This window comes from Fistularia commersonii, chromosome 12 (assembly GCF_037954325.1).
Source record: "Fistularia commersonii isolate RoL2024-O1a breed Wild chromosome 12, RoL_Fcom_v1.0, whole genome shotgun sequence".
NCBI lineage: Eukaryota > Metazoa > Chordata > Actinopteri > Syngnathiformes > Fistulariidae > Fistularia > Fistularia commersonii.
Window position 1 is genome coordinate 5,150,648 of NC_141295.1, and position 17,430 is coordinate 5,168,077.

Genomic DNA, 17,430 nt, shown 5'->3' on the forward strand with positions numbered 1-17,430 from the left:
TGTGATAATTAAGATTATTGTTATTTTTATTATTGTCAGTAAAACTTTTACTATTATTATCATTGTTGTTTTAGGAAAGAAGGACGGCTGGTGGAGAGAAGGATGGAAGGAATCAAGGGAGGGAGATGAAGGAAGGAAGGAAGGAAGGAAGGAAGGAAAGAGGGGAAGGAAGGAAGGAAGGAAGGAAGGAAGGAAGGAAGGAAGGAAGGAAGGAAGGAAGGAAGGAAGGAAGGAAGGAAAGAGGGGAAGGAAGGAAGGAAGGAAGGAAGGAAGGAAGGAAGGAAGGAAGGAAGGAAGGAAGGATGGAAGGAAGGTTGGCAGATGGTCCTGGACCAGAGCTGGACGTCCTGGTGGATCAGCTGATCCCACCAGAGAAGATGAGGGTGAAGAAGGCAGAGGAGGTGTGTGTGTGTGTGTGTGTGTGTGTGTGTGTGTGTGTGTGTGTGTGTGTGTGTGTGTGTGTGTGTGTGTGTGTGTGTTAATGTCTCCTCCTGGTCTGGAAGCTCCAAAGGAGGCCCAGCGTCTGATCAGCTGTCCATCAGCTCTGGGGGAGGGTTGGAGTGTGTGAGGAGAAAGGCAGCTTTGTATGGAACGTGTGTGTGTGTGTGTGTGTGTGTGTGTGTGTGTGTGTTCATCCTGCAGGAGCAGGAGATGGGGGTGGAGGTCAGGGATGAAGATGAATGTTGGTGTTCAACCAGATTTTTGAAGGTATCATCTCCACTTCCTGTCCCTGAAGAGAGAGAAGAAGAAGAAGAAGAAAAAGAAAAAGAAAAAGAAAAAGAAGAAAAAGAAGAAGAAGAAGAAGCTATTTTTCTTCTTCTTCTGCCGCTGACGTCATTCCACCGCCAGAGGGAGCGCTCCCGCCATTTTTTTGCTCGGGTGGGGTGCTCTTTAATTTAATTTAATTTAATTTAATTTAATTTAATTTAATTTAATTTAATTTAATTTAATTTAATATGTTTTTATTGTGGTAAAACGAGACAGAAAAAAATCAAACTTTATGACTTCTTTAAATTAATCACAGCTTTTATTGAATGGTCAAACAGTGACGTCATTTGAAATCGCGTTTTGTTTTTGTTTACAAGATGAAGAAGAAAAAGAAGAAGTTGAAGAAGGAGGAGGAGGATCAGCGTCTCCGGTGATCATAAGCCGGTTTGACCGGGAAAATCCGCGGGGCCTCGTATGTCGCGGGGCCGGTAAGCCTCTTACTGGCCCCGGAGCGCCAGGTGTGCGGGGAGGAGGAAGAGGAGGAGAAGAAGAAGAAGAAGAAGAAGAAGGAGAAGAAGAAGGAGAAGGAGAGGAGGAAGGTGTGCAGAGCCACCGGCGTGCACCGTGCCCGCGGAGAGCGTCGGGACGGGAACCCATCCGCGGACATGCTCCCCCCGGAGGTCACCGGACTGAAGCCCCGCCGTCTATCCGACTCAGGGTGCGCCGTCGCCGGCTTGCCGCCGACGCCACCCCCGCTACCGCTCCCGGTCCAGGCTCGGACCGGCCGCCTGCGGAGGTCCGGACCCCGCCTGAGGTGCGTCCTGGTCGGGGACGGAGAGGTCGGGAAGAGCAGCCTGGTCTGCAGCTACACCACCAATGGATACCCTGCGGAATACACACCTACTGCTAGGGACGACTTCAACGGTACACACACACACACACACACACACACACACACTGCCAGGGAAGACTTCAACAGTACACACTCACACAAACACACACACACACACACACACACACACACACACACACACACACACACTGCTAGAGACGACTTCAATGGTACACACACACACACACTGCCAGGGACAACTTCAACGACACACACACATATACAGACATATACACACACACACACACACACACACACACACGCTGCCAGGGAAGACTTCAACAGTACACACTCACACAAACACACACACACACACACACACACACACACACACACACACACACACAGCCAGACGTAAACATAACCACACGCATGCTCTGGATGCCCCCTGGCAGCCACTGGAAGAAATGCCTATGTGTGTGTGTGTATGTGTGTGTACATGTGTGTGTGTACGTGTGTGTGTGTGTGTGTGTTTGCATAAGTCTGTATGTATATGCGTGTCCAACTCATTTATTTATATGTGTGTGTGTATATATATATGTGCTTGACTCCATTTGATAATGTGTGTGTGTGTGTGTGTGTGTGTGTGTGTTTGCATGAGTATGTATGCATATGTGTGTCTGACTCATTTATTTATGTGTGTGTATATATATATATGTGCTTGACTCCATTTGATAATGTGTGTGTGTGTGTGTGTGTGCGTGTGCGTGTGCGTGTGCGTGTGTGTGTGTGTGTGTGTGCTGGTGCTCCCCAGTGACGGTGGTGGTGGACGGTCATCCAATCAGGTTGCAGCTGTGTGACACCGCTGGTCAGGTGGGTCCCGGTCCTCCTGCTGGTCCTCCTGGTCCAGGTCCACCTTTATGACCCTTCTGTTTCCTCCTGCAGATCCGGGACCCCCCGGGGCCGAGGAGCGTGAGTAGTCCCGCCCCCTCACCCCCACCGGGGTCCGGTTCCGGATCCGGTCCCGACCCGGTTCCGGTCCGGCCCCTGATGTTCTGGTCTCCCTGCAGGAGGAGCTGGAGCGCCTCCGCCGGCTGTGCTACCGGAACGCCGACGTCTTCCTGCTGTGCTACAGCGTGGTGCGACCCGCCTCCTTCCGGAACCTGACGCAGCGCTGGGTCCCGGAGGTCCGGCGGTTCTGCCCCGCCGCCGCCCTGGTCCTGGTGGGAACCCAGCTGGACCTGAGGGAGGACGTGCAGGTCCTGATCCGGCTGGCCGAGAGGAGCGAGCGTCCGGTGGGGACGGAGGAGGGCCGGCAGCTGGCCCGCGAGCTCGGGGCGGCCGGTTTCGCCGAGTGCTCCGCCCTGACCCAGAAGAACCTGAAGGACGCCTTCGATTCGGCCATCTTGGCGAGCATCGCGCCGGCGGACGGCGCCGGCGAGCGTCCCGGGCGCCCGACGCTCAAGGAGAAGACGCCCGAGAAGATCCGAACTCTGACCGAGGCCTGGTGGAGGAAGATGGGCTGCCTGGTCGGCGAGTGAACCCCGATTTAAACGCTCGCCGTCGTCACGGCGATTCCCGCACACTGACTTCCGATTGGACGACACCCCTTCCTGTTTGTAGTTTGTTTATAAATAAACAGCGAGGTTTGACCCGCCGTGTCTTCTGAGTCGCTCGGTCATCCGATCGCAGCCGCCGTTAGCCTCGACTCGTCGCTAACGTCCGAGCTAAACCTCCTCTAATGGGAGGCGACAGGACCACCTGGGCCGGATTAGCGCGGCAGATGGGGCTCGATGCCGCCGCCACGGCAGCTCGCGCTTCGGTGAGTGGTTTATCCCGCCGCCGCTGCGTGCAGAGCGCTCAAAGCCAGAGCCGTTTCACCCGCAGGAAGTGGAAAATCTCAAAACGTCACTCTTAGCCTTTTTCCCCAGCAGATGCTAGCTGTTTGCGTTGCTTGAATTAGCGCTGAGCGATGCACACCGTCTCCCTGTCATGACCGTAGGTGTGTGTGTGTGTGTGTGACGAAGTGAATGGCCAGGTGATTGACAGCTGACCTGTCCGGGTTATCCCCGTCACACACACACACACACACACACACACACACACACACACACACACACACACACACCAACCTAAGGTGACACACGAATGAATTGACGGTGCTTCCTTTTGAAGCCAGTTTGACCCAAAATGTGCCCAAAACAGCAATGGTGGGAGGGATGGGCTCGCTTCTTCTTCCCTTTCGGAGGATCTGGTTGAAATGTGAGAATTTGGGGTTGGGCAGCTGGACGCTCCCACTGCAAGCTTCTCCTGGAGGATCTGGAGGCCTTGAAGAGCAGTGGTGGCCCCTGCTGGACGCAAGCGTACCTTCATAGTATCATTTCCAGGCCGGCACCCGCACTGGTCTATCACGGGGCTGCACAAGGTCATCGAGGGATTTAATACAAGAGTCCGATTTTTGTCGCTTCCCGGCTCCCTCCATCTCTACATCTGTACAATATTTATTTTATAATTTATATCATATTTATTATCGTTTCATTTCAACATCACCTACTGTACACCTGCTACTTCTATTACCATTCCCTTCACAAGACATTCATTTTATTACTTTTTATATTTTTGTATTCTATTGCATATATTGTGACTTGTCTGTGTTTATTTGTATCGATATCTTATATTTTTCATATTTTTACTTTAAACACATTATCTATTGATTGACGGTGTTTTCAACTAAGCTTACATCCGGGGAAGAAACCGGAATTCAAACTGACCAATCACAGCGAGGGCTCATGCAAATCAGTGACATACGTCACAGCCGCGCTCGACTAGCAGCCAATGGGAGAGGAGCGGGGCGGGGCCGAGGATAACAGCGGAGGATTCAAACGGAAGATGGCCCCGGGTCGAGATGCGGAGGAAAACACCCAAAATAGCAGGTAACGGATCGCACGGTGTGTCTCGGGCGGCTTCCCGTTAACCGGGGACACCCCGAGGGTCGAACCGACTGTTCCGTCCGCGCTGGAGGGCGACAAAGCCGGCCGTCGCTCGGTAAAGCTACCGCCGTGACGTTAGCATGTCGGCTAACTCCCAGCGCTAACCGCTAATGCAGCATCGTTGTTTTTGTTTTTTTTTTACTTCAGTGTTTAGATTTTTCATGACAATAATTATTTACTCAAGTGCTTTTTTTTCGCTTTTTCCCCCTCAAACTAATGATTTGTCAGTGTCGAGAAAATACTAACTGTCATCCTTATATATCACTGTTTGTATTGAGATCGTCTCGTCGCTTAACGGAAATGACGTATTCCTTTCAAAATAAAAGCCAAGTGGCGCTTTTGCCGATATTGTTTAGTTTGCGATCGATAGGTTCATTGATTTTGGTCTTGATTATTCTCTTGGAGTGGCCAGTGTGTCTCCTACCGAAAGTTGCTGGATGTTCAATTCCGTTTATCAATACAGTCGATGGACAGGTGATGTTTACACTCCCTCCAGGGGCCCGGAGGTGGACATGGTGACCCACCAGGACAAATCCCCCGGGGGGCCCCGCACCAGCCGCTCGCCCGTCATCTTCAACCAGGATTTCTTCGTGGAGAAGCTCCGCAACGAGAGCCCCGAGGTCTTCCTGGAGCTGGTGCTCAGCAACATCACCCGCCTCATCGACCTCCCGGGGGCCGAGTTCGCGCAGCTGCTCGGCGACGAGAGCCCCAAGACGCCGACGGGCGGCAACGGCTTCTTCCGCTCCTTCAACTTCCTGAAACGTAAAGGTCAGAGGTCGGCCGGCGAGCTCCGGACGAGCGTCGCGAACGGCGCCGTCACTTGTCCCTTCTCCTTCCTGTCTGCAGACAAAGGCGTGGGGTTCGGGGCGTCGCCGTCGGAGAGCTGCATCGCGCAGATCTACAAGCTGGTGGAATATCTCAGCAAGAGTGAGTTCTGCTTGAATCTTTTCAAAATCAAAGGTGACCCTTTGTTATTGAAAAACCTCCCTCCCCTAGACCTTCACGTGGAGGGGCTGTTCCGGGTCCCGGGGAACAGCGGGCGCCAGCAGGCCCTGAGGGAGCTGCTCGCCAGCGGCGCCGACGTGGACCTGGACTCGGGCGGCTTCCACCCCAACGACGCCGCCACGCTGCTCAAAGCCCTGCTGGGCGAGCTGCCCGAGCCGCTGCTCACGCAGCGACACTTCCACGCGCACCTGAAGATCGCCGGTAAGTGCGTCGCCGTTAGCATTCAGCCGAACCTCGACATTGGAGGTTTTGTTGGAGGTCGAAATCCTCAGCGGATTGCTCGCTTTGAGCGTTTTGACCCCCATGTGGACGCCGCTGTCCGTGAAGTGGTGTTTGAAAACAGTGGCGCGCCGCTAGCTCGCCCAGAGAAAGCTAAGAATTGACGCAAAGTTGTTGTCGGCGACATCCGACGAAGGAGAGCATCGGCGGGAAACGCTTTTGGGGATTTGGGGCGGCAGACGGCGGGGATGTCGATGGATGAGGCGTCAGAAGAGTCGTACAAAGTCGGTTGATGGTTTTAAAAAAGCGGAGCGGCTTCACGCCGTAAAGCGGAGAAATTAGCATTTAGCATCAGGGGTCGGCAACCCGCGGCTCGGGAAAATAAATTATAAATATTTAATTGAAGTGTATTTCATTTGTGTTAATTCCTTTTTTAAACTTTTAGTTCTAAGTTGGAAGATTTTTTGCGATCTTTAAATATTGAATAAAATTATATTTATTATTTTTCGCCGCTCAAAATAACGTCACACTCGCGGGAGCCGGTTAAGTCCTGATTTGCAGATGCTGTGCGCAGAAGTTCAGGAGCAGAAGTCCCATAAACCAGGTAAAATAAATATTTATGAAGATATTTTGCAAATATTTATCATTTATTGTTTACCGACACAGTGATTTTTTTCCCGATTTATTTTTAAAATTCAGGTTGAGGCTCCGCTACACGCTCTGAAAGCCCAAAGCCCAAAATGAGTTCATTACATAAATAAAATGTAATTTTCTCCGTAATACTTTGTGAATTTCAGAAGCAACACACTTGTTTATACAAAGTGTAAAGGTAATAAAAAGCAATATATACGGCGGTACCTTTATTTTAGACGTCAAAAAGCAACTGCGGCTCCCGGTGTTTTCTTTTCCGTGGAAACCGGGTCCAAATGGCTCTTTGGGTGTTAAAGGTCGGCGACCCCTGGATTAGCCTGTTAGCTAAGAAATGAAAAACACCATCTTCAAGGTAAACACACTTCACATTTCACCGACGTAAACCCCGTCCGCCCCGGCAGACATGACCCTGCTGGACGAGCGCGGCAACAAGACGTCGGTCCCCAACAAGGAGCGTCAGCTGGAGGCCCTGCAGCTGCTGCTGCTGCTGCTGCCGCCCAGCAACCGCTCGCTGCTGAAGCTGCTGCTGGACCTGCTCTACCACACCGCACGCCAGCAGGACCGCAACAAGATGTCCGCCTTCAACCTGGCGCTCATGTTCGCGCCGCACCTCCTCTGGCCGAGACACGTAAGCCGGGGCGACTCGGGGCGACTCGGGGCGACTCGGGGCGACGGAGGGGTTCTGAGGAGTGTTTGGGTTCCTGCAGATGAACGCTGGAGATCTGAAGGACAACTTGAAGAAGCTGAACAGCAGCATGGCCTTCATCATCAAGCACTCCCAGAAACTGTTCAGGGTGAGGAGCGCGCACACACACACACACACACACACATTCTTATCCCTGATGTTGTTGTTGTTCTCCCTGCTGTCTATTTATCCATGGATGTCTTGCTATCTTTTGTCCTCTAATGTGGCTCATTATATATCTATATTCTTATTTATTAATAATTTTACTCGTTTTTGATGTTATATCAGTAACGCTGCTATGATAAAAGCATTTCCCCTCTGGGGATCAATAAAGTTTATCATATCTTATCTTACACTTACACACACACCTTCCTTGTGTGTGATTTATATTGATATTTATTTTGTTTTTCACTGTTTTGTCATATCAGTGTGACAAAGGAATTTCCCCTTATCTTATCTTACAAACACACACACACACACACACACACACCTTCTTCATCGAACACTTTCAGCAAGTGTTCTGCTAGAAAGGTGCAGATTTGTTTATTGTGTGTGTGTTTTATTTATATTCATATTTATTTTATTTTTTCTAATATTTGACAAAACTATTGCACTGCTGTGACAAAGGAATTTCCCCTTATCTTACACACACACACACACACACACCTTCCTCACCAAACACTTTCAGCAACTTCTCTGTTAGAAAACTACAGATTTGTTTACTGTGTGTGTGTGTGTGTGTGTGTGTGTGTTCCAGCCTCCGGTCTACCTGAGGGACTTTGCCAGGATGCACTTCATGGGCTCGAAGTCCTTGCAGTTCAAGGTTTGACCTCCGTCCTCCTGGTCTCCTCCTCGGGGGCGGGGCTTCATCCGGCCGCTCGTCAATAGTCTGATTGACAGATTTCAATCTGATCAGAAATCCGGGTCCAGCCGGAACGATCCATCGATCGATCGGCGGATCGTACTTCCTTTCAAATTGACGACGCGCACGCTACTGAGCAAGCGGCGCCATCTTGACCCTGATCAGGTTATTGATTCCAATTGATCCGCCCGACGTGTGTGTGTGTGTGTGTGTGTGTCCTCCCCGCCTCAGGACCTGCCGGCGCCCGTCGTCTCCACGCCCCCGCGCCTCCCGCTGCCGCAGAAACGGACGGCGGCCGAGTCGGCGGCGCCGTCCCCGGCGCAGCAGTACACGGAGGAGGCGCTGAAGGAGCTCTTCAGGCACGTGCACGAGAACATGCCCGACTCGGCCAAGAAGAAGAAGCTGGTCAGGCAGGTCGGTGTGTGCGCGTGTGTGTGTGCGCGTGTGTGTGTGTGTGTGTGAGGTTTGTAAACCCGACGTCTGACTGTGTCCTCCGTCAGCTGGTGAAGCAAACGCCCGCCGTCACGCCCTCCGCCCACCAGCAGGCGGCCGCCGCCAAGAAACACCCGCGCTCCCGCTCCTTCGGCGGACTCATCAAGGTAACCCGTCACCATGGCAACCCCCTCGTCGCGGTTAAACCCCCAAAAAATGGCGTCGGCGTCCGGGGATTTCCACGTCGTTCTCTATCGGCGACGGACGTCTCCGCCCCTCATCGCCATAGCAACCATCATCTTACATCCGCGGGAAGCTCGGTTTCCGCTTCTAACGACCCGTCACGTGTGTGTCCGAGCAGCGCAGAGCGCGCGGCGAGCAGCCGACGGCGGAGAGGAGGCTCCGACACGCGTCGCCGGACGCGCTCGCCACGACACGCAGGAAGTCCGGAAAGGAGAACGCCATCTTCCCGGAGGTGAGCCCCACTGCACCCCCGAACCCCTCCATCTGGACCCACGTCTCACCTGTGTGTGTGTGTGTGTGTGTGTGTGTGTGTGTGTGTGTGTGTGTGTGTTTGTGTGTGTGTGTGTGTGTGTGTGTGTGTGTGTTCAAGGCGGACGGCGCGCTGGCGCCGAAGAACCCAGACGTGTGTTCAAGTCGCAACAAGGCGCTAAAGGTGAGACGCTGAAACGTCCTTCTTTTCACCCGTGGCCTGAACGCACCGCCGTGGAAGACACTTTTCAAAATAAAAGGAAAATTAGTTTCCTTGTTTACCTCGCATTTCTTAAGCAAATGCTATTTTACGGCAGGGCCACCTCGCCACCAGGACCTGGTTCTCACCTTCTCAGGAGATCTCGCTGTAGGAGGCGCCGCCGCCTCACCCCAGAAGACCGGACAAACAGAAAAGGAGGCGCCAGAAGCTTCTGGAAAAGAAAAGCGCCCCCTTCCAGCCGGGCCGCAGCGAGAGCCCGACACCCGAACTGTGAATAAATAATTTCGCGACAATTACTAAATAATTACAGGCTAATTACAAAGTAATTACGCCCCGGGATCGCCTGTTACGCCTGTGGATCGATGCCACCTGATGTTTTAGCTGTTTGTTAGCTTAGAGCTAATTTTATGCTAACGTTACTTTTCTGTTTACAAACACGCCGACCTTTGACCCCCCTCCCCCCGGCGGTTGTCATGGTAATGACTTCGGTTCACTCCTGTTACTTTTTAAAAAAAAAAAAATTATTATCACTTTTTCAGGGTGTCGAACCACTAACCCCCCCCCCCCGCGCCATGTTTGTATATTTTTTTTATTCCATTGTGAGCCCCCTCCGCCATGTTTGTAGTTTTTTTTTTTTTTTAATCCACTGTGAGCCCCCTCAGCCATGTTTGTAGTTTTTTTTTTTTTAATCCACTGTGAACCCCCTCCGCCATGTTTGTAGTTTTTTTTTTTAATCCACTGTGAATCCCCTCCGCCATGTTTGTAGTTTTTTTTTTTCCGTTGCGAACCCCTCCGCCATGTTTGTAGTTTTTCTTTTTTTTATTTATTTTTTTTATTATTTTTATAATTTTTTTTATCTACTGTTGACCCCCTCCGGCATATTTGTAGTTTTTTTTTTTAATCCACTGTGAACCCCCTCCGCCATGTTTGTAGTTTTTTTTTTTTTGTTTGTTTTTTTTAATATACTGTTAACCCCCTCCGCCATGTTTGTAGTTTTTCTTTTTTTTTTCCTTTTTTTTTTAATCTACTGTTAAGCCCCTCCGGCATGTTCCTAGTTTTTTTTTTTAATCCACTGTTAACCCCCTCCGCCATGTTTGTAGTTTTTTTTAATCCACTGTGAACCCCTCCGCCATGTATGTAGTTGGTTTTTTTTTGTTTTTTTTTAATCTACTCTTAACCCCCTCTGCCGGTAACAAGACGCTATTTTCAGATCGCCCGCGGCGACCGGCATATTATGGTCTGTCGAGCAGAGTTGGAAGTGCTTCAGTTGCGGTTGTGTGTAAGTTCTGGAAGATGGAAACAGGAAGTCGATGGTCTGGGCGGCGCCGCGAGGAACCGGGTTGGAGGAGCCGCTAGAATTTGGGCCGAACCTCCGGCTTCCGGTTCCTCGTCTCAAAGACGACGGTCTCAGACGCCGGTCGGATCCCGAGGGATTATCGCCGTAATCTGAGAATTTCCCGACTGGATTCGGACTCGCCGGCGCCGCCGTCGGTCCGACACGATGGTTCGCAGGAAGTCGACAGAAGGATCGCGTTTGTGTTTGTCGGGTGGAGACCAGGAGGTCCGGGAACCCGGAGGTCGGTTCCCGTCACTTCCGGCTGGACCGTTACCGGGCAGATTTTGGGAGAAAAAGCGGAGCGGACTCTGTGATTGGCCGCTGAACAGGAAGCGGCGCCGGGAACCCTTTGTGTTTGATTGTAAATGTCGGCTCCAGATTAAAACCCTTGTTTTTAAAACCTGCTCCGGCTCTAAGCTTCCTCCTCAGGCGCAGTACCTCACCCGACCACTAGGGGGCGCCAGCAGCTCGTGAAACCAATCGATCGGCGATCACCTGATCAGACCGCAGGTTATCAGTGATTCCGATCAATCCTCCGATTTAAAGGGCCCGATTCAATTCGGATCTTTTTCATTTCCAGAGTTTAGAATCCGTTTAATGTCGACCCTGTGTTTGATCGCATCGCAATTATCGATCGCTCCGATCATTCAAGCCGGCGGTGAAAGATGAAAGGGAACATCAAAGAGAGGGTCAGCTGATCAAAGCGTCTCCAATTGGCTCATTTAGGTTGCGACGCTCTTTGTTAGCGTCTTAGCGCGGTCCAACGGAGCTCATTAGCGCGCAGAGGTCAAAGGTCGCATAGGAGACCCTCCCTGGTGGTCAAAGGACGCCGTTCCATCGATCAGCGTATTGATCGATTCCAGGTCCAGCGGAAAACCAAGAAGGTCGCGCGGGAACGCCGCCGCCGCCGCCTGTCCGACTTTGGAAAGTATTTCTAGCTTCTTTGCGATATCCATTTTCAATTTTAAAAATTATGTTTATAATACACATCTTAAATAAACACAATGTGTGTATGTGTGTAAATATACATATATATATATATATACATAATAATTACATTTACGTTTTTTTTTTGTAATATTTAGGTTTTGATTTTTTTTTATTTATCTTAAATGTAGCTAAGCTAAGTGGCTGATGCTAACACTTACCATAGACTTCCATTCATTATGCTAAGCTAGCATACCTCAACTCCTTTTTTTTTTTTTTTTGTTTCTCCCAGTGATGACCTGCTCCTCCAACCCAGGAGGAACATCTTGTTTGTTTTCTTTTTGTTTGTCGTTTCCACTTCCTGTCCCTCCCCCTCTTTTTTTTTTTCCCTCCCGGGCGTCCGGATGCCTCGCTGTTATCGCGGCAGCATCTCCTCCATCCCTTCCATCCCTCCATCCCCCCCTTTCCCCGGGGGAGGAGGTTGGCGTCACTGTAGGTCGCGGCTAATGCTACCGTTGTCACTGAATAGATGTGTGTGTGTGTGTGTGTGTGTGTGTGTGTGTGTGTGTGTGTGTGTGTGTAAAAGGGGGGTTGTCATGGGAGGAGTCTCGCCGCAGTTATTTGTAAAAGCTTTTGATGGATGATCGCTTTGCTTGTGTGTGTGTGTGTGTGTGTGTGTGTGTGTGTGTGTGCGTCCGTGTGTGTGTGTGTGTGTGTGTGAGGTAGAGGGAGTCCCTCACCCCTCCCCCTCCACCCCTTCTTCTTCTCCAGCAGCTCAGTGTTCGTCTCACAATGACTCAATGAAAAGTGGAGGGGAGAGGCGAGTCACACTGTACCGCTGCACGAGATCACACACACACACACACACACACACACTCTTACACACACACACACACACACGGCGTGGAGAGCGGGAGCGGCGGCGTTCTTTCTTCTCGGTGCCCGAAAAAAGCTAGTTCGTCCGGAGCTGAACTTCACCTGGCCACGTGGCGGCGATCGGGGAGGGGGGAGGACGCGGCAGGATGTCTGGCGGGGGAAGCCGGAGCGGAGAAGGATCCGGAAGGTCCGGAAGGTTCTGGGTTCTTCTGGCGTGGAGCGTCCTGGCGCTGCTGGGCGCGGCGGCGGCGTGCCCCGCCCCCTGCAGGTGCCTGGGGACCACGGTGGACTGTCACGGCCTGGGGATCCACGGCGTGCCCAGGAACATCCCCAGAGGAACTGAGAGGCTGTGAGTACACACTGGCTGCACGCACGTGTGTGTGTGTGTGTGTGTGTGTGTGTGTGTGTGTGTGTGTGTGTGTTCCCCCTTTTTCACGCCAACAAGTTTCAGGATTGCCTTGTCTTATTTTTAAAGAGGTCTCACAATGTGTGTGTGTGTGTGTGTGTGTGTTGACAGTTTAGCCTCACACACACACACACACACACACACACACACGCTCTCCTCCATCTCCATCCGTTCTGATGGAGTGCCGTGTCTTTCCCCTCAATTCCAGTGAGCATCAGTTGCACGGAGTAAAAGTACACGAGTACTGCGTGTAAAATAGAGTAAAAGTACTACATAGAATGTAATAGAGTATGTGTGTACTTTAGGCAATGTGCAGTAAAAGTACACAAGTACTGTGTGTAAAATGGAGTCAAAGAATGTGTGTACTGTAGGTGGAAAGTAATAGATTATGTGTATAAGTGAGGAAACAAGCAGTAAAAGTACATGAGTACTGTGTGTAGAATGCAGTAAAAGTATATGTGTTCTGTGCGTAGAATGCAGTAAAAGTACACGTATACTGTGAATAGAATGCAGTAAAAGTATATGTGTACTGTGCATAGAATGCAATCAAAGTACACGTGTACATCTGTAGAATGCAGTAAAAGTACATGTGTACCGTTTGTAGAATGCAGTAAAAGTACATGTGTACTGTGTATAGAATGCAGTAAAAGTACATGTGTACTGTGAATAAAATGCAGTAAAAGTACATGTGTACTGTGCGTAGAATGCAATCAAAGTACACGTGTACATCTGTAGAATGCAGTAAAAGTACGCGTCTAGTGTGGGTAGAATGCAGTAAAAGTACATCTGTACTGTGCGTAGAATGCAGTAAAAATACACATATACATATGTAGAATGCAGTAAAAGTACATGTGTGCTGTGCGTAGAATGCAGTAAAAGTACACGTATACATGTGTAGAATGCAGTAAAAGTACACGTGTACCGTTTGTAGAATGCAGTAAAAGTACACATGTACTGTGTACCTTGAGTGGGAGTGAGCGCTTCACTGTCCATGTAGCATCCTTGACTTTTAGCAACTTGCGGTGCTAACGTGCTAACGTGCTAACAGGCTCTGAGCTTCCTGTCCAGCTGGAAGTCGCCGGACGTCTGTGAGCCGTGAGCCGGAGGAGGACGAGGGCTCGCACGCTTTTGGGTTGCCTAGCAACAGCAAGGTCGCTATTCGAAGAAGCTAGCGTGTTAGCACTTGGCTAGTTGTTGAGGACCTCACCCTGCCATCTCCTGGTGCTCCGACGTTCACGCGGCGTTCCCTCCGCCTGGGTCCGGGTCCGGGTCCGGGTCCGGGTCCGGTTCCCTGCGGTCCAGAACCGGACAAGCGCTAACGGCTTTAGCCGCTAACAGTTTTAGCCGCAACGGCGGGAACTCTAGACTCCCCTCGGCCTATCAGGACGGAGATAACTGAAGGTCACGGTCCCTTCATTTATTTGTTTAGTTTGTGTTCAGAGGGGAAAACGTCTCATGGTGTCGTGGAAGTGTGTGTGTGTGTGTGTGTGTGTGTGTGTGTGTGTGTGTTTCAGGTTGCTGTGTGTGAATAATTGATGATAGTCATCCTTGCAGAACCCCCCCTCAGTTCACTGCACTGTTGAGGATATGTGTGTGTGTGTGTGTGTGTGTGTGTGTGTGTGTGGTAGAAGCTCAAAAAGAAATGGCCCCAAATTTAAATGGTGGTATAATTTTTTTAAGGTTGAATTTTTTTTTTTATGCAGATTTTTTTTATTTTTTTATGCAGAATAATCTTTTAAACTGGAATATTTTTTTTGAAGGTCGAATATTTTTTTAAGGCGGATAATGTTTTTTAAGGTGGAATAATTTTTATAGGCAGAATATATATATTTTTTAAGTGGAATAATTTTTTAAGGTTGAATAATTTCTTATGCAGATTTTTTTTAATGTGGAATAATTTTTTAAGGTGGAATAATTTTATAGGCAGAATATATATATATATATTTTTTTTTCAAGTGGAATCATTTTTTAAGGTTGAATAATTTCTTTTGCAGATTTTTTTTTAATGTGGAATAATTTTTTAAGGTGTAATAATTATTATTTAAGGTCGAATCCTTTCTAATGGCGGAATTTTTTTTTAAGCCGGAATTTTTTTTATCCATCCAAAAAAATTGCAAAATAAATCGAAGTGTGTTTTTTAAGCTCACAAAGCGCTACTATATTGTAACTATAAATCATATAAAATAATTCAGCGCTGTATCCCATTGTTAAGTGTTATTACTCTGTAATTAGTATGTAATTAACTCCAGTAACACCCGTTCCCTCCCGGCGTACATATTTTTATGTAAATAAAAGTAGCATCTGGCCCGTAGAGTCACATGTTCAAACATTTCAAAGAAAAAAAAAAACTTTATTGAAACAGACAAAGGAAAAAACCCATGTTTGTAAAAATGCGGCGAGACGACCTTTCAGACAAAGAGCCGCCGCCGCCGCCGTCCGGCTCTGTGTGGACACAGCGGGGGGGGCGGAGGGGCTGGGGGTCGCGACCCCTGTCGGACCGCTGCCCCCCCCCCCCATACACCCCTCTTTTGCCCCCAAAACCAGAAGACGGGCAACTCATTAACCGGCTATTTGTTAAAGGGCTTGCTGCTCAATTAGCATGTAAAGTGATACCAGTGTGTGTGTGTGTGAGAAAGGCAAACCGTGTGTGTGTGTGTGTGTGCGTGTGTGTGTGTGTACAGTATCCCCCCCCCACCCCGGGGGGGACGCTCGACAATAACGGGGTCATTTATCAATGTGACTGATGGTGTGGTTGCCATGGCAACGGTGAAAAGAAGGGGTGGAAAAAAAAAAAAAAAACGGTTTGGAGCTGGGGGAGTGTGTGTGTGTGTGTGTGTGTGAAGTTAAAGTTGATGCACCAGGTAGAAGAGGCTCATTGAGATGTGATCGCAGGATTAAGATGAGATTAATATTCATCAGCTTAAAGTTATCACATGTGTGTTATTACATGTTATTACATCATGAGTGTGTGTTATTACCATGTTATTACCATGTTATTCATGCATGTGTGTGTTATTACATGCATGGTTGTGTTATTACATGTTATTACGTTGGGTGTGTTATTACACGTGTGTGTGTGTGTGTGTGTGTGTGTGTTATTACTATCTTATTTCCATGTTATTCCTTGCATGTGTGTGTTATTACATGCATGGATGTGTGTTATTACACATATCACATGCATGGGCGTGTTATTACCATGTTATTCATGCATGTGTGTGTTATTACATGCATGGGTGTGTATTTACACGTTATTACATTTATAGGTGTGTTATTACCATGTTACTCCATGCATGTATATGTTATTACCATGTTATTCCTTGCAAGTGTGTGTTATTCCACGAATGTGTGTGTGTGTTATTACCATGTTATTCCACACATGTGCGGTTATTCCACCAATGTGTGTGTTATTACCATATTATTCCACGCATGTGTGTGGTATTACAATGTTATTCCATGCATGTGTGTGTTATTACCATGTTATTACATGCATGTGTGTGTTATTACCATGTTATTACATGCATGTGTGTTATTACCATGTAATTCCTCGGATTAGAACCGTCATCCCGGCCTATATTCCATGACCTTGAGTAGTTGCGTGTCTGCTGCTGGTCTTCATGTTTCCCCGACGCCGTAACTGAAGACGCTCTGCGGGAAACAACCTTTGTCTGTCTGAGTCTGCGCTGGGGGGACCCTGACCTCTGACCTTTGACCCCCCCCTTCCAGCGTCACACACACCCGACCCACTGGGGGCCGTTGGGATTTTCCTTACTTGCATCAGTGCATGTGTGTGTGTGTGTGTGTGTGTGTGTCCTCGCACGCCCCCCGCCATGCCACGGGTGTTTACAAGTGTTGGGGTCACCGCCTCATCGGGACCCCCCTCCATCCACCCCAACGCCCGCCTGGTCTCCACGCCAACTGTCACACCGATTTCACACACACACGCACACACACACACACTCCGACCCCCCCTTTACCCCACCGACCAATCAGCTGCTTCCCCTCTGCTTCCCTGCCCCCCCACACTGTTATTACATTATTACACTGTTGTTACACAGTTATTACACTGTATTTACATAGTTATTACACAGTTGTTACAGAGTTATTACACTATAGTTACATTATTACACTGTAGTTACACAGTTAATACACTGTAGTTACTTGTTATGACACTCATAGTTTTTACAATGTTGCTACACAGTTATTACACTGGATTAACAGAGTTATTACGTGTTATGACACTGTTACATAGTTATTACACTGCTAGTTATCTTACCGTTGCCACACAGTTACTACACTTTTGCTACACTGTTATTCCAGTTTTGTTGCATTGTGTTTATACAATGTTAAGTAGTGTTTATATTGTTGTTACCTGATGTTTGTCCACATGTGACATCGTGATTACACCAGTGTTGCACAGTTTTATGCAGGTGTTACATAGTGACTACACTTACATAGGGTTTATGCAGCTTTGACATTATTACACTGTTATTACACTGTTGCTAAATTGTTATTACACTGTTATTACACTGTTGCTGAATAGTTATTACACTGTTATTGCTTAGTTATTTGACTGTTGCTAAATAGTTATTACACTGTTATTACACTGTTAGTAAATAGTTATTACACTGTTATTACACTGTTGTGTAATAAGTGTGGGTTGATGTCTACACTGCGGCTCGTCTTCGTAACTGTTGCTAACATGCAGCTCGTAGCAGAACGGCCTTGTTTTGAACAAACTGGCGATTAGCTCCTTCCAGTCACCGCCGGCGGGTCTCTGGCTCCGCCCCCT

The 17,430-nt window shown here is 48.8% G+C and overlaps 3 protein-coding genes across 5 annotated transcripts in view; all 3 read left to right on the forward strand.

Annotated features, from left to right (window-relative positions):
* The first annotated feature begins 215 nt into the window (after positions 1–215).
* Positions 216–3,190, forward strand: LOC147228455 (cell division control protein 42 homolog). Of its 2 annotated transcripts, XM_086156586.1 has the most exons (6): positions 358–401; positions 737–879; positions 1,086–1,632; positions 2,355–2,413; positions 2,486–2,512; positions 2,611–3,190. In XM_086156586.1, the coding sequence occupies exons 3-6, from the start codon at positions 1,374–1,376 to the stop codon at positions 3,079–3,081; spliced, it is 816 nt and encodes a 271-aa protein (XP_086012712.1). In that variant the 5' UTR covers positions 358–401; positions 737–879; positions 1,086–1,373; the 3' UTR covers positions 3,082–3,190. The 2 variants fall into 2 exon arrangements, with proteins under 2 accessions (XP_086012710.1, XP_086012712.1); XM_086156584.1 differs by having other exon boundaries at positions 216–879.
* Positions 3,191–4,423: 1,233 nt separating this feature from the next.
* On the forward strand, positions 4,424–9,582 carry arhgap19 (Rho GTPase activating protein 19). Its single transcript, XM_086156582.1, has 12 exons — positions 4,424–4,473; positions 5,027–5,298; positions 5,377–5,457; positions 5,527–5,736; positions 6,807–7,033; positions 7,113–7,199; positions 7,848–7,913; positions 8,184–8,366; positions 8,453–8,551; positions 8,746–8,859; positions 8,998–9,060; positions 9,194–9,582. Exons 1-12 carry the CDS (start codon positions 4,430–4,432, stop codon positions 9,245–9,247), a joined length of 1,500 nt encoding a protein of 499 aa, XP_086012708.1. The 5' UTR covers positions 4,424–4,429; the 3' UTR covers positions 9,248–9,582.
* A 2,727-nt stretch (positions 9,583–12,309) lies between these two features.
* slit1b (slit homolog 1b (Drosophila)) overlaps positions 12,310–17,430 on the forward strand; it is a 42,744-nt gene continuing 37,623 nt past the window's right edge. For both annotated transcript variants that reach the window (XM_086156579.1, XM_086156580.1), the window contains exon 1: positions 12,310–12,584. In XM_086156579.1, coding sequence (XP_086012705.1) covers positions 12,382–12,584 — 203 coding nt within the window. In that variant the 5' untranslated portion in view covers positions 12,310–12,381. The remainder of the gene's footprint in view (positions 12,585–17,430) is intronic.